We start from the raw sequence: 16,334 nt of genomic DNA on the forward strand, positions 1-16,334 counted from the left end.
CTATCTTGGATGCATATCTCATTATGGGATAAGTATTTTCAGATAGCCAAACTCACTAATGTAAATGATCACTTACCATTAATGGGAAGAAGATCGAAGTTGAACTGAATGATTTTATAACCCAGAGGACAACAAGGCAAGCCAACTGTATAAGGGTGAACACGTGGACTCTCATCAAGGGCACCTGTCTCAGGAACATGTAGTCTGGCTGGTATTTGACTGGCATTAACATAATGAGTATACGATCGAAAAACTGAAGACCTTTCAATGAGGCAACTCCCATATATAAGAACACTCCAAACAGCACAGGCATTGGGATGTGGCGAAGCATGGGAGTGAGGAAAACTGACAATCCAATCATGAGGAATATCAGAATATGTGTGACTCGCTGTTCCCTGTGAAGAAAATAAATGGAAACAAAGTAATGTCAGTGTTATCAAATCACAATTTTTTAAGATTGTTTGGTTATAAGCAGATGAAGAAATTTCATATAGGAGAGCACAAGACACATGATATTTTGATTTAATCAAATCAAAATTTGTAGTAAAGTCCATTGTTAAATAATCCATTAGAACTTCAGTTTTCAACAAAGATGTTTCAAGGAAATATTTTCAATACACTAGCATAAAAAATACAGTACTCAACCCAACAGTCCCTTCGGTAGGTGATGGTTCACCAAAATGAGTAAGTAAGGTAAGAGAGTTCACCAAAAATATCATTCACAACCCTATGACAAATTTTACACTAATTATATCATATATTTGTCACCATGTCTAACATGCACCTAACTTTTCAGATAAAAAATCAGGGCAAAAGCTGTGTTTTAGCATAAAAAATTATAGCTTAATTAGACTTCATTTAATTTTTTGTGGAATTGGGTAATGACCCATATTATAAATTCCAAGTAAATGGGTCCACTTATGCAATCAGACTCAATATTTGGCATCAATATCAATTCAAATTTGAGTTACAAGCTTTGATATATGCATTGTCTCCATTGATGTAATAAAATTGCCTTATTTTAATCTAAGCTGCAAAAAATCAAACCTTTAGTTTTTCAGTTATTGTCATTCAGTTGAATCAATTATTGAAGTGTTGATAAAGGGTCAACATAAAGAGTGCTAAACTAAGAAGCATAACTCCACTGACTTAGAAGATTTTGAAGTAAGTGTGTAAAACAATGAATATAATGGGAATGAAATAAATTAGTATTAGGCTACACTTAAATGAGAATTATATTATGAATTAATTATTCTAAAAGTATTCCAATGCATTTTCTCATATTTCCATAGAGTTGAATTCATCAAAAATGTTGATAGATATGTAGCTAAAGAAGATTGGGCTAAGACTATGAAGCCTATTAAAATCCCTTAATAGCTATCCCTTAAGTTGCATTCAAACTCATCATTTAGGTACCAAAGTTGCTCGATTTAGGGAGGATGCACACATTTAATGGTTAAAAAAATTAAGGATTTATAAATGTGAGGTGGGAAAAGACTTTGGCAAGGAGGGAACTTTCCTTTGGCAAATTCTACATGAATGTAGTTTGTAATAACTTTATTTTATCAAATATTGGTTACAGATATTTGAAATGTAGATTTAAGAACAAACTTCTTTGTATGGTGCTTCATTTTATGACTAATACCATCATCTTTGACTTCATATTCAAGCCTTGTTTGTGTTTTTGTTAAATTTTATTTTGGTATATAAACACTATGGAAAGTAACCTTCAAGCATAATGCTATAAGGAGGGTGTAAGCAGTTAGTAATGCCCTTAGTAAAAATATAGTTGTCTGCATGTATCCAAATGGATTATCATAGGTCTTCCACCAAAACTCTGCAAAAGGAATTAAAATTACACTATGTAAGCCCACAAAGTAATAAAACCAACAAAAATGAAAAAGCGCCAACAAGGACTAATTGTAGGATAAACATTTAATATATACTAAGCTTAACTTATATGAAACAAAAATATAATTGAACTACACAGGAAACAGAGCATATCTTAAAATAATTACTGACAAGTTGTAAAATTACCATTGTAAAATATGATATAATAGTATAAAAGTTTAAAATTTTTAAATGTAATACTATCTGACCAAATAATTAAAGCAAATTAAAAAAAGGATAATTCATTAAGAGTTAAATGTAGTCCAATAAGGGAAAATGAACATGAAACTATTAACAAAAATCACCCAAGTTATTATTTTAAAGAAAGAAATAGGAAACTTAAATAAAATATTGGCGAATGAATTGCAAAGTGAACTCAGGACTACACAAAAACCATTATGCAGTTTTGCAACTACACATTTAAGTTGCACAAGCTATCTCAAATATCAAAATATTTACATCCCGACATCATCTGTTTTTTCCTTCTTCTTAGCTACATAGATGGCAGTACTACAGGCAGGCAGTCCTACAGGCAGTACTACAATCTAGGGTGTCCAAACTCAAGCTGCCTTTTCATTAGGCACCTAAATTCATTCTCCCGAATACCTAACCAGTTTGGATGCAGCTTTAATCCTCGAGTATGTGATTACCTATTTTCTCTTAAACAAAATTTGATAGGTTATTTTCACTTTAGAATGGAATGAAATGTTTTTGACACTTCCATGAGAAATGCAGATCAATCTAACCTAAAGAAACATGAATTATCATTTATCAAAACCAAGAGATTTATCTGCAAAACAATATTTTTGGGTAAATCTTTAAAATTTACTTTTTTAATATTCTATTACATACAAATATTGTGTTATGAAATAAAATTGATTGAAAATATAGTGATGTTATTAATTCTTATATAATTTTTATCATTTGGTCTACATGCAATGAGAAATCTTACCGAACACCAAGGAATTGAGGTTTTTCTCCTGGAGCAGCACATTCTGATTCAAGTTTCAGAGAATTAACATGGTTGATGGAGAGAACAGTGGCGGCAACAAACCAAGGGAGACCCAAAGCTGAGCAGATTACTATCAGAATAGCTAAGATGAAGAGGTCCAAGTGGTAGCCACATCCTTTCTATTCTCAACAAGACAAAAAAGAGAAGAGAAAAAAGTTTTAAGAAGTTCACAATTATGGATGGAACAATGATTTAATAAATGAAACTTAATTTGCATATGTCAAGTAAAACATTCAAAACAGGTATACAATACTAGCCAGTCAAGTGAATACAGAATAGTGATTATGATCAAAATTATCTATAAGTGGATGATGCATTTTATGAATATATGGTGCAGCTTTTATTTTCTATTGGCATTTTCTTCATTCCTAATCCATCGATGTATGTTCTTCCATTTTGGAATGTAAGCAAATATCTCACCATATATTTGCTTTTCATTTCAATTCATCTTATAAAAAAAATTTCTCTTTAGTCTTTGAAAATAGTTTAGTTAACTGATGAAACTGCATAGCGATAATAGTTTACCCAGTTAACATCCATATTAATGATTAAAGGATGACTATATACCGAAGTTGCACATATAATACTACCTCTACTGCTTTTACTAAATGCCCAATTTGATGAAATCAACAACTACTTTCTTTAAGAACTATTTGGAATCATATTAACAACAGAGTGATTTCTGTAGCATCATTAATTTCTCCAAATGCAAAACAGTGTATTTATTTAGCATTTATAAAAATCAAAATGTTTATTTTTTGTTGTCATTCATGCATCACCTACTCTTAGTCAACATAAACTCCAAGGTAATAAAATACCATTATTTGAAAACTAATGTGATTTCCAAATTGGGTGCAAAATAATGTGAAGTATAAACTAGACTGCTGGTTGGTTTTTTACTTTTAGCTAGTTTGCCATGAAGCATACTACATAATTATCACAGAAAAATTATTCTTACCTTTAGCTTATTCTCTTTCCTATTTATGATTACAGCTGTAATTTGTTGATCCATAAATATGAGAATAGTGGCTAGTAAAGCTGGAACGAGAGCCGCAACAGATGTCCAAACTGGATTTCTTCCAAATGGGGTAAAAATAATAAACCAACCCCGTTCCTCAATTGTGGGTAAAAACTTGCTTGGTACCTGAAATGGATGTTTTTTTCACAATAAGTAATGTGATTAGAAAAGTTTTGAACATTTTGCCTATAAAATTTACTTTTATACCTTTGAAACTTAAATTCCTTTCCTCAGAACTCTAAATATTAATTATAATGCCTTACCTCTAATTTTGGGGTGCTGATTCCAACAAGAGTATCCATTAATGACATGGAAAGGATTGCAATAATAACAGCGAAGTCACTTATCACTTGGCGGACCTGGAAATCGACAAAGAAAAATATGAAGATGCAAGTGAATTTATTTTAAAGATTTAAGACTAATTATGATGTAAAAATATTGATAATTAAACAATTTATTAATGGAAATTTGATACTCAATGAGAAATAGAATAATACTGGCATTCCAAGGTAACTATACATTTATTGTGATGTGGAGTGAGCTCATACATTTTTATTTATAATTATTATTTATCCAATCATAGTCACCAATTAATGTGAGAACCAAAAATAAGAATCTCTAACCCTTTACAAACGAAGTGCAAAGAAAGAAGGTGAAGGTTCTTCATTTGTAACTAATTCTAGAGATGAATAGGTGAAGATGAATGTACTTTATCCTAAATAGCATATTCATAGGATTTAAATTAAATGAAAAAACAAATTTTAATATATAATGAGAAATAATGTACCTTTTGAAGGAAATTAATCTTATTGAATTCAGAGACACTTATCAAGGGGGATAATATTTTCCTAACTGCTATGGTGCAACAGTTGGGAGCCAACTGTTGCAACACAAATTAATCAGATCGACTATGATGAGAAGTTAAGAGACCCACTAATTATATACGGAATAAGCTACATTTATCTTTCTATGTCTAGAAGACATAATTAAATTGTACAACAAATAGACTTCAGGAGAAAGCAAAATTAAGTACCAGCCCAGGTGATCTTCCAAACTCATCCCCACTTATGGTATTACTTTGGAGGGCATTATGCAACAATATTACTTGAAATTTAGTACTAAAATATGTATATTTCAATTAAGATGAATCCCTATAGAAAAAAATGTGGCAGCCAAATGATATTTTTGACAGCCAAGTTAATGGAATGAATTGTGAAATATGAAATGAATTTATACTGCCATTTCAATATGACACTTCACAAGAACAATAACACTTCACATTAGGCAAAATAAAAAAATATGAAATACATTTTAAATTTATTTTCATACCTTGGATGGAAAGAATAGAGAGTTCTTAAAATCCTTTAAGACAACTGAAAGAAGGAATGTACCAAGAAACAGAATGATAGACATCAGGAAAACATCTGGCACGTAATGTGGAGTATCACAGCCCATTCCTTGCAAGGTTCCGTTTAATTTCTGTAGGAGGGTACAAAAATAAATCACAAATCAATTAAAAATGTTAGATAGCATTTTAAATTCACCAGGATTTAAAAAAGACTTTTATAGAAGTGGATTCGATGCATCAATTCATTTTAAATTAGCCAATTTTTTTGCTTTAGGTAGAGAACTTAAAAAAATATTTATTACTATAGCAGATTTTACTGCCTATTAGAGGTACTGTATGTACTAGAGTCAGCATGGATATCAGAATAACATGCATAAATATAAATCTTGTTTTTTATTTCACAAATAAAAAGAACTGATGAATGCATATTTGTAGAAAGAAGACCAGCCTGTTCAAATGACTTAAAGAACCGAAATATAAAGTTTTCACAGCTACAAAAAATAATTTATTAAACAGTTTTGTTTATGAATAATAAGTCACTACAAAAAAAATATTACGGATGACAAAAATGAATATTCAAAAGATCTATACAAAGTGCAAACACCTATCATCTGTATGAATGTCACCAAGTTTGCCTTGTAATGAAGTCCTCAAGAATGAATTTTTAGGGTATACTGAAATATACTGCAACATCACCAACAGCCAGTAGCATTTGGAATACTGATATAAATATATATATATATATATATATATATATATATATATATATATATATATATATATATATATATATGTATTTATTTATTTATATATAAATATATACCAAGCCAATATATATTTATATACCAAGCTGATAAACACTATTTTGCAATGAAGAAACTTGGCATAGATATAATTTTTGTAATTGAAAAAATATGATACATTCACACACAACATTTTTGAAAAGCTTTACTTCAGACCCACAGCTACAATGTACACTCATGTGGGTTTTAAAAGTACTTACCGTACAGTTTTCCTTACTGACATCCAAACTTTGAAAAGTCTCCGACAAAGTACTTGTATTGCAATAGCAATCATAGTTTAAATCCCATGTTCCATGAGTATTAATAGGGTTTGCTCTTCCAATCGATAATACATTTTCCACTGCCTGAAATGATTATCATGTATTTAAATAATGATTGAAGTTCTCAAATATGTTTTAAAATAGACTAATGTCTTTTAAAGTTAACTAATAGAAAAATAATTAGCTTAATGGTATACATACCTTATAAATAAAGATGAAGGCAATGAGGGTGGCAAAATTTTCCTCGGTGAACCGCGTGATATAACAAACACAAGCACTTGCATCAAGGGCCACCAGTATCAACAATATTAAGCCTACCCATAAGCCTATCCAAAACCGAAATGCCATGTAATCCCAATCATTACTCCTGTTATAACAGATGAGATTCATAAAATTTTAATGAATGACAATGAAAACAAGGACAAAGACAAAATTAACAACATTTTTAGCAATAAGAAACGCATTTTCAGGATTATGTCTTCATGTAATTTTCTCTATATAAGATTGACATTTCCTTTATGAAGAGCATATACATAGTTGCAAAATATATCATCATAAGATATTTAGACCATTAATCTGAAGTTCACTTATTTGCAAGAGCAATTAGCCTCCATATTTGGGGTTTATTTAAATAATGTGTACTATACTAATAAATTATTCATCATACATGAAAAGAATGAATTTAACAAAATTCCACATACAATGATTTTCATGCACATTTATTTACAGCTATGTAATACCATAAGTGGCTAATAATTGGTGAAATCTACTACGCAGTTCACATGCTATATTTTCTGAAAGAAATTCTATTCCAATGAATTTGGATTCATTTTCCATGGGTATATCATATGATAGCTTGCTATGTTACTTTTGACTAGATGGGAATTATAGCTCATTTTACATCAAAAGATTTTTGGTGAGTGACTAATAAACAGAATAAATTTGAATGCTATGTGATTATCATCACACAAAATGAGTGGATATGATATGTATTTTCCACAACTGTCACTTAAAATCAGTTTTTAACTTCATGTTCCAGAGGTAAATAGTTTTGGGGCTGCGCTTGTACATGAATGGCTTTTACCCATGTTTGCAAAGATGAACCTTTAGATACTTCAGGCACCTAGTTTTCTGGTATTTTTAAAATACTTGGTTAATTTGATGTCATATGGCCTAAGTTAATTATTTGCTGAAAAGGAATAGTTTTTAAATTTACTAAATGGATGCTTTTATTTGATCATCTGATTTTAATGTGCCTTTCTATAATTGAGTATTTACAAGCTTAAGTTGAAAAAATGGCACATTTTTTCATGCGTCCCAGCACAATAAAAGCTGACTGCTACATAAAGCTATGATAAATTATTTATATATCATGCAAAACATTATTTTTATAGTTATTACTATATAATGAGATGGGTGAAGGATTTTAATGAGTCTGTGAGGATGAATAAAATAACTGCAATTATGAAAAAAATATCAACTACCTTAATCCATTTTGACAGTGTAAATCAATCAATTTATCAATCAATTAATTTATTTTGTCCAAGGATTTGTTGCACAAATATAGGACACATCAAAGAAAAACATACAATATGATAATTCTATCTTGAAAAATCCTTGGCATAATATAGATGCATAAAATTATGTTATAATATGAAATAAAATATTTCAAATTAACTTACTTGCAAAAATCATATAATATCGTTTCAAAGACCAATACTGGGCCAGTTGATCCCAAAATTGTGAGTGGCTGTCCTGAAAATAGTCCATATCCAAGACCACACACAAAACCAGAAACAAGGGACTCCATAGCTGCCATATTTCGCCCAGTTGCTTCTCCCAGCAGACCTCCAAATGTTATAATCGGTGAAAGGCAGGCAAAATACAGGAAGATCCATGAAGCTATACATTGTAGTGCAAGTGCATCCTTGAAATCTGACCAATACCTAATTGGAAAAGGAAAATATGAAGAACAATTCAATGAAATTGGAATCTTGTAACTGTAATTCCATTACTGAAAAAATAAATTTTCTTTACTGAAGGATGTAACAGCAATGTATTATAATTTCATAATTAATTGGGGATATAAATGAGACACATTAAACAACATGATTGCAAGAGATTTAAAATTTACTATTGATTGGTGAAAGAGTACTAATCCATAAACAAAATTTAATAAAACAAAATACATTTAAAAAGTTTTACACCACTACTGTACATGACTGGTCGGAATTAGATAATTTGTGCACATTACATGACCACAGCTTTTTGAAACCCAGCTTTAAAACATCACATTGCATATTGTATTACATTATTTAGGATGTAGTAAGAAGTAGTTAAAAAATTGCAAACCATAAATATAATCACATGGTACCATTTGAGATAAGAATGAAGGGGATAAAATTATTTTGGGACCAGATCATGTCATGAAATTTCATATAAGCCTTGAAATTGCATACATACTGAATTTCTTTTGGTAATTTAGGTTCCAACTAATAATTAATATTAAATCAATTCAAATAGTAAAAATGTTGAAATAAAAAGTTATGTCCCAAGGCAATTTTAGGAATGGGACTTCCTAGCCTCACTGTTAAGAAAACATGTTATGTTAACAACTCCTCTAATGATTCTGTGTGAATGGTGTTCAGGAAGAAAGGCCTTGCTTATAAAAGAGGCTTCAAACAGCAAGTAGAATATGAACTAACAACAAAAAAACCATAGCCAAACTACCTGAATACATTTCTGTAACAATATATTCCAATAAAATCAAAAGAAAAAAACATCCGTAAACAATATGTAAATTGATAATCTGTCCATGGATAATCAAGACTTCAATGCATTAGCCCTTTGACCTTGCAAGGATACAAGTCAATTGACATATTTATTGATCCCCTCTGCACAGTTTGAGTTTACTTCATAGCGGGAAAAAATCATACTCGAAGGCTGTATAAGCCCACTATCCTGCCTAAAGGGAGGTAGGCAGCTTTACTCTTAGGTGTAAAATCTGTGGTACCGTAATGGTTTTCACTCAATGTAGGTATAGATAGAACTTTGTTCAGGCGAAATTGAGACCACAGGGTCTAATTTATAGTATTTCCACAATATTATAATATTTATAATAAACCAAACTTTCTAATTTAATTTTCATGTTTTGTTGACCTTTTGATATTTTTTTTTTTTTAAATTGTCAAAAAATCAGATGATGCACTCAAAGGGTTAAGAAAACTTGAACATGAGGACTGTTCAAAAGAGATCGATCTTTAAATTACTAATTCCCATTATTTATTGTGCAAAATATAATTTTGTGTTTAATTGTAAGATTGACGTGCAATGTAATTGTGGTACAAGTTTCATTGATTTGACTTCAATAGTGGATTAACAACAGCCATTTTAAGTTGGAAAATGTTCTGTTTACCTAAATTTGCTCCTGATGATGAAAATTCTTTCCATGAAGGTGTTTATTTATGCTGGAGAACAGGAAAAAAATCACTTGGGGTAAGATCAGGACTATAAGGACAATGGAGAACACAACTCATATTGATTTTTGTGGGATAATCATGATTTAACTGTGAGTTTTGTGAAACCCACTGAACATGAAACATGTCTCATGTGTCTCAGTTAAACTATCTTCTAGCTGTGCTATGGTGAAGAACAGACTACGGGCAAGCATTGCATGGACCTTGGCTTATGATTAAAAATTTCAAAGATGCATCAAGGATGACCTTCAACATTGCTGTAGGCTAACTGAACATGTTTCAATTTACAATGGCTGCTGCTGATGGAGTCAATTCAATGAAAATTGAACCAAATATATTTACACATTACGCCAACAATATACAATAAAATTTAAATTTTGCACAATAAATAAATTCAAATAAAAATGCATTTGCAAACACTTGTTTTTTTTTAGAATTAGAATTTGATGTACTGAATTTTTTGACCTTGACTACTTCACATTGTTGTGATCTTCTTGCAGCGTGGTGACGAAACAGGATTTAGGATCTTTAGCAATTATTGAGACGACATGTTCAACTTAACGTGGGGCCGGAAGTGACGTTTAAAAAAAACGACTTCCTACTTTTATTCTACAAAAACAAAAGCAAACACATACAAACATCGCTCAAGCCAGCCCAAAAGAGACAATGTTACCAACCTTGTACAAAACAACAGCAACTTGATTACACATATACAACACCCTCACTTAATCTAGTTGCCCCAGACATTCACATCCTTCATGCAGTTAAAATGTTTTTTCTTAGATAAACTTTTAGTTAGCATATCTGCAGGCATCTCATGTGTTGACTTAAATTTCACAAACACTTTACCATCTGTCACAGCTGTTTTTACAAAATGGAACCTTACATCTATATGCTTAGATCTTTCCTTTACATCAACACAATTGGCATTCTTAACTGCTGACTGATTGTCATTATACATGCACACAGATTCTGTGCCAAATATTTTTCTGCAATCCTGTTTCAAAATTTCCCTCAGGATTCGACACAATATAATAGCTTTCTTGGTACAAGCAGTTAGGCTGACATACTCTGCTTCCGTTGTGGATAAAGCCACACAGGATTGTTTTTTACTTTCCCATGCTACAGCCCCTTTAGCAAATCTAAAAACATACCCTGTACGAGATAGTCTATCAATCTTATCACTGGCAAAATCTGCATCAGCATAGCCCTCAAGGAACCCACCAGATTTTGAGTAGGCAAGGCGATACGTTGATGTGCCCTTTAAATATCTCAAAACCCTTTTTGCCAACTTCCAATGTTCCATATTAAAGCTATTATTAAACTTACTTAATTTTGAAACAGCAAAAGCAATGTCAGGCCTAGTACAGGTCATTGCGTACATTAAACAACCAATTAATCCTTGATAAGGTACATCAGGACATTTATCTGGATCTCCAGGAGCTACATCCAACCCAACTTCCATGGGTGTAGAGGCTGCACAAGCATCAGACATGTTAAACTTAACCAGCATGCTTTTGATGTACTCTTCCTGATCCAGTTCAATTCCCTCACTGGTTCTAGTTAACCTCATCCCTAGAATACTTTTGGCCTCTCCAAGATTTTTCAGCTCAAAATGTTTTTTTTAATGATGAAACTAACTTGTTCACAGTGTCACCATTCTTACAAAACACCAAAAAATCATCCACATATACAGCTATTACACAAATATCAAGTCCAATACCCTTAACATAAATACATGATTCTGTTGTCAAATTCTTGAAACCAAGACCTTTAAAAATACTCCGACATTTGTCATACCATGCCTTGGATGCTTGTTTTAAACCATATATTGCCTTATGCAGCAAATACACCTTACTCTCCGCCCCTTCAATTACAAAACCTTCAGGCTGCTCAATGTAAATTGACTCTTTAAGATCACCATTCAAGAAGGCTGCAGTCACATCTAGATGAGTGATATTTAAATCTAGCTCCACAGACAATGCAATCAACAATCTCAAGGCAGAATAACTTACTACAGGAGAGAATGTTTCATGGTAATCAATACCATACTCCTGGGAATAACCCTTTGCTACCAGCCTTGCCTTGAAACGCTCTATTTCCCCAGCTGCATTCACCTTTCGCTTGAAAACCCATTTACATTTTACAACTTTTTTGTTTTCAGGCAAATCAGCTAAAGAAAGGACGCCCTTCCTTGCTAAAGCTTCCCATTCTTCCTGCATGGCCTTCCTCCATTCATCCCCATTTGAAGACAAAGCTTCTTGAACAGTCTGAGGATCACAGTACAAAGACATTGGTTGATTACAGGCTGAATTAATTGATGCCAAAAATAAAACATGATCTGGAAATTCCTTTGGTATTCTATTCCTAACAGGATACCTACTTTCTCCCGGATCAATACTCTCCTCCCTCTGGCTATCATCACCTGAGCTTGAATTTTGCCCACAATAGACACGACCACTTCCTTCAGTCTCAATGTTTGAGGTATCATTATTACCCTCACTACTTGTGCTAGTGTTTTCATTAGTTTCAGCCTGATCATTTATGCTGACCTCTGTCTGGGGCTGGGAGGTGAAACACACGCCCCCCCCTAAAAGTTCAGGCAGAATAATTGTATTCCTCAATGTTTTCCCAGTTAAATGCTCTTCCCTGAAACTGTCCTCAAAAAACACTACATCCCTCGCTTTTGTTACTCGTCCAATGTTTTCAGGATTCGCCAGGAGATAACCTTTGGATTCCTCACAATATCCGACAAAGTAATACCGTTTGGATGTGGCATCTAGTTTTTTTCTCATGGCCTTGGCCACATGAGCATAGGCAATACAACCAAACACCCTCAAATGACTAAGGTCAACCTTATGACCTGTCCATCTCTCCTCAGGTAATTCATTCCCAATTCCCTTAGCTGGTACTCTATTCTTTAAATACACAGCTGTTTTACATGCTTCAACCCAATAGCTCTTAGGTAACTTGCACTCGGATAACATGCATCTAGCCCTCTCTATAATGACGCGATTTGCCCTTTCAGCTAGCCCATTCTGCTCAGGATTATATGGTATCGTTGTCTCATGTTTTATTCCCTTTGCTCTAAGCTCTTCTTGCAGAGCCCGCCCCATGTACTCACTACCATTATCCATCCGCAAACACTTAATCCTGTTCCCCGTTTCATTTTCTACCCTAGCCTTAAAGGTTACGAAACATTCTAGGATAACATGTGTTTCCTTGCCTTTAATGAAGAAGGCAAAAATTTTTCTAGTGCAATCATCAATAAATGTGAGCATGTACAGTTCTCCCCTATTGCCAGGAGGGTCCATTGGACCACACAGGTCTGAGTGCACCAAACTCAGCTTTTCACTCACCCTTTCCGTTCTCGGTCCCACAGTGAAAGGTTTTTTAACAAGCTTTCCTTCTACACATGCCCCACACGGTTGAAGAGGCTTATTACATGGATAATCCAGACCACTGGCACGCCCCCTTAATGTCTGCATATTTTTATGCCCCAAGTGCGCTAACCTTCTGTGCCATAATAGCTGAGAATGATTCCCTTCAGTAGTTGCAGCTAATCCCACAGCACCCTCCCTGACAACATTGTCACCTGAGGTACACTGTTTTAAATCTAGACTGTACAACCAATTCTCCTCTGTTCCCGAGGCTTGAATGACTCCCTTTACATGTAAAGTTTCAGCATCAAATAGTTTGCACCCAGATGAATCAAATAAAACAGCAGTACCCTTTTGCACTAACCTATTTACAGACAACAAATTAGTTGAAAGATCTGGCACATAATTAACATTTGATATGGTGGCAGTACTTCCCTGAATCAAATCCATTGATGCACTACCAATACCTGACACTTTGATTTTGTCATGGTTAGCAACTGTTACTTCGTCACTTGCATCTGGTCGAAAATCTGAAAAGTACTCCGTAGTTCTTGCCATATGGGAATTCGCCCCAGAATCAATGTACCATTTATGACTCCCCACTTCACAACGAAGGGCTGTCAACCAGGCAACTGGATTCCCTTTCTTGGCACCACCACTTGATTTGCTGTTCCCGCACGACACCTTTGCCCCTTCCTCGGGACAATCGCTCTTGATGTGCCCGATCACTCCGCACTTAAAGCACCTGGCCTTTCTCGGATCGAAGGTGGACTTCTTGTTCTGCTTACCTCTGGCCCCGGACGTACTCGAACTCTGCTCCGAGGACGATGAGCACTCTCCCTGATGCCTCTGGTTCCGCTTGGCATAGAATACAACCTGCTGCTCCTTGGAATCTGTGGCCCGTTTGTACCCTTCCTGCAGTAGCCTCTGCTTCACTAGGTCAGACTTGATGACCCCTGTGACTGTATTCTCTAGAGCCATTCGAAACGGTCTGTACTCAACCGTCAGGCCCCGCAGCATCAAAACCGCGAGCAGCTCGTCGTCAATCTTCTTGCCAATGCTTTTTAGTTTCGCATCGACTGTTGTGAAACGTTGAACATAGTCCTCCATATTTGTGCACGTTCCCAAATTGATGTCGAACAGCTGGTCTATAAGGGCGACATGCCTGTTCACACCCTTATCTTCATAGGTGTGCTGCAGCTTGTCCCACATACCTTTGGCCGTCTTGCACTCCATGACTTCCATTTTCGGTCCTTGTTCTAGTAGCAAATATATTTTCGCCCTTGCTCGCTGTGACTGCTTTCATTCATGAGCTGACGCGTCCATTGCTACTTCACTCTCCACGTAGTCCCAAAGGTCTTCGTGAAGCAAGTACATTTCCACGTCCATTTTCCACTGCTCGTAATTCACCGATCCTCGCAATTTATCAATTTGAGGCAATGAACCTCCGTACGTGATGTTGTTGATGACATTTGATTCCATTGTACTTGTCATCCAAACACGAGGCAACAATTTACGAGTACAGCTCGGTTGACTACAAGGCCGGAATCAGTTTAATTGAACCTAATTATCTCATGCAAACTGATCTCACACTCCTATTTCCACATTCTGGGCCCATAACCTGTTGTGATCTTCTTGCAGCTTGGTGACGAAACAGGATTTAGGATCTTTAGCAATTATTGAGACGACATGTTCAACTTAATGTGGGGCCGGAAGTGACGTTTAAAAAAAACGACTTCCTACTTTTATTCTACAAAAACAAAAGCAAACACATACAAACATCGCTCAAGCCAGCCCAAAAGAGACAATGTTACCAACCTTGTACAAAACAACAGCAACTTGATTACACATATACAACACACATAAGTAGGAACAAAAGATACAGTCTTCCAGTTATCCTATGGACTCTATGATATTTGCATAAAAAACAAGAAAACAGAGTTAGAAATATTTCTGATGGATAACACTCCAAATCAATATTAGTAGCTTTTTTTAGGAAATGTAATATAAAAATGGGAACTTACCAAGGCACCTTCCTTTTGATATCATTTACTAGACCCCCAAAAAGCACACCAGTCCTGGAGAGTCCAGATTCTTCCCGCTGCTTTTGCTCATCTTCTTCTTCATGTCCCAAGTCATCTTTATTTGGCTTTTCTGGAGGGCGTTTCCTTGGATCCTATAAATACAACAATAGTTTAATTCAAAGTTGTGAAGCTTTAAGAAGTATGATGACATATCTCATATTATCAAGTTTTATCCATGAGCACATGTCATTAGCAGAAGTGAATTTGAGACAAAATTATTCTGCAGCAGCTCTAAATCATGAGCTCACAGTCTATTGTTATGGCTTTTCTAGTAATTGACAACCTTGCAGTTTCTTTTTAGCATTAGAAATATCCAACAGTCTGTGTTGAAAGTAATTTTAAAGAGACTCTGCATATTGAAAAAATTGAAGAATTGATTGATTAAAAGCATTGATCAAGTTCTAAATATGATGGTGGTAGGAATGACACCATTATATTTGAAAAAATGAAATCTAGGTATTCAGCATTTCACCATCGTGAAATACTTTACAACCATTCAACAGACTATGCTACATCAAATAACATGTTAAAATTGAAGAATATATTTAATGATGCTGATTAAGTTTTTTTCCAACATTGGTCTCCATGATGAATTGGATAGTAAAACAAAACAACAAAACTTGAAAAAGAAATTGATTTACTTGTGAGGGAATGGCTGCCGGTGGCTCAATGCGGATGGTGGGATCCCATTCCCCAGGTGGTAACACAGTGACAGCATCAAGAAATTCATCAATTGCCGCCAGCAAGTGGTCTCGGTTGCGAGCTTTGTATGCCACATCATGAAACACTTCATCAGACATAAGTGTGGCCATGGCTCGCCCTATTTCATGGAACCCAGAAGTAGTGCCCTGAAAGGAAAAGATAATAGGACCTCTAGTAATGATTCAAAGTATCCTTTGAATGTAAATACAATCTTTACTTTAAAATTTTCTGATGGATTTTTTACTGATGAATGATCAATTTTTAACACACTACTTAGGAATGACGGTCATATATTGAGCTCAAGTTAAAATTATAACATCAATGTTTAGTACAGTTTAGAAAAGTGCCTCGAGGACCTGAA

At 34.2% G+C, this 16,334-nt stretch overlaps 1 protein-coding gene across 8 annotated transcripts in view; it reads right to left on the bottom strand.

The window, feature by feature from the left end:
- The window catches only part of Ndae1 (Na[+]-driven anion exchanger 1), a 500,740-nt gene that overhangs the window by 18,189 nt on the left and 466,217 nt on the right, over window positions 1-16,334 (bottom strand). For all 8 annotated transcript variants that reach the window (XM_071592116.1, XM_071592114.1, XM_071592117.1 and 5 more), the window contains 10 exons: window positions 15,913-16,119; window positions 15,212-15,363; window positions 8,014-8,277; window positions 6,533-6,698; window positions 6,272-6,415; window positions 5,250-5,399; window positions 4,184-4,279; window positions 3,861-4,046; window positions 2,843-3,021; window positions 77-395 (listed from right to left, as the gene is read on the bottom strand). In XM_071592116.1, coding sequence (XP_071448217.1) covers window positions 77-395; window positions 2,843-3,021; window positions 3,861-4,046; window positions 4,184-4,279; window positions 5,250-5,399; window positions 6,272-6,415; window positions 6,533-6,698; window positions 8,014-8,277; window positions 15,212-15,363; window positions 15,913-16,119 — 1,863 coding nt within the window. The remainder of the gene's footprint in view (window positions 1-76; window positions 396-2,842; window positions 3,022-3,860; window positions 4,047-4,183; window positions 4,280-5,249; window positions 5,400-6,271; window positions 6,416-6,532; window positions 6,699-8,013; window positions 8,278-15,211; window positions 15,364-15,912; window positions 16,120-16,334) is intronic.

The sequence above is a fragment of the Hetaerina americana genome, unplaced genomic scaffold, assembly GCF_022747635.1.
Source record: "Hetaerina americana unplaced genomic scaffold, ioHetAmer1.1.p SCAF_5, whole genome shotgun sequence".
Classification (NCBI taxonomy): domain Eukaryota; kingdom Metazoa; phylum Arthropoda; class Insecta; order Odonata; family Calopterygidae; genus Hetaerina; species Hetaerina americana.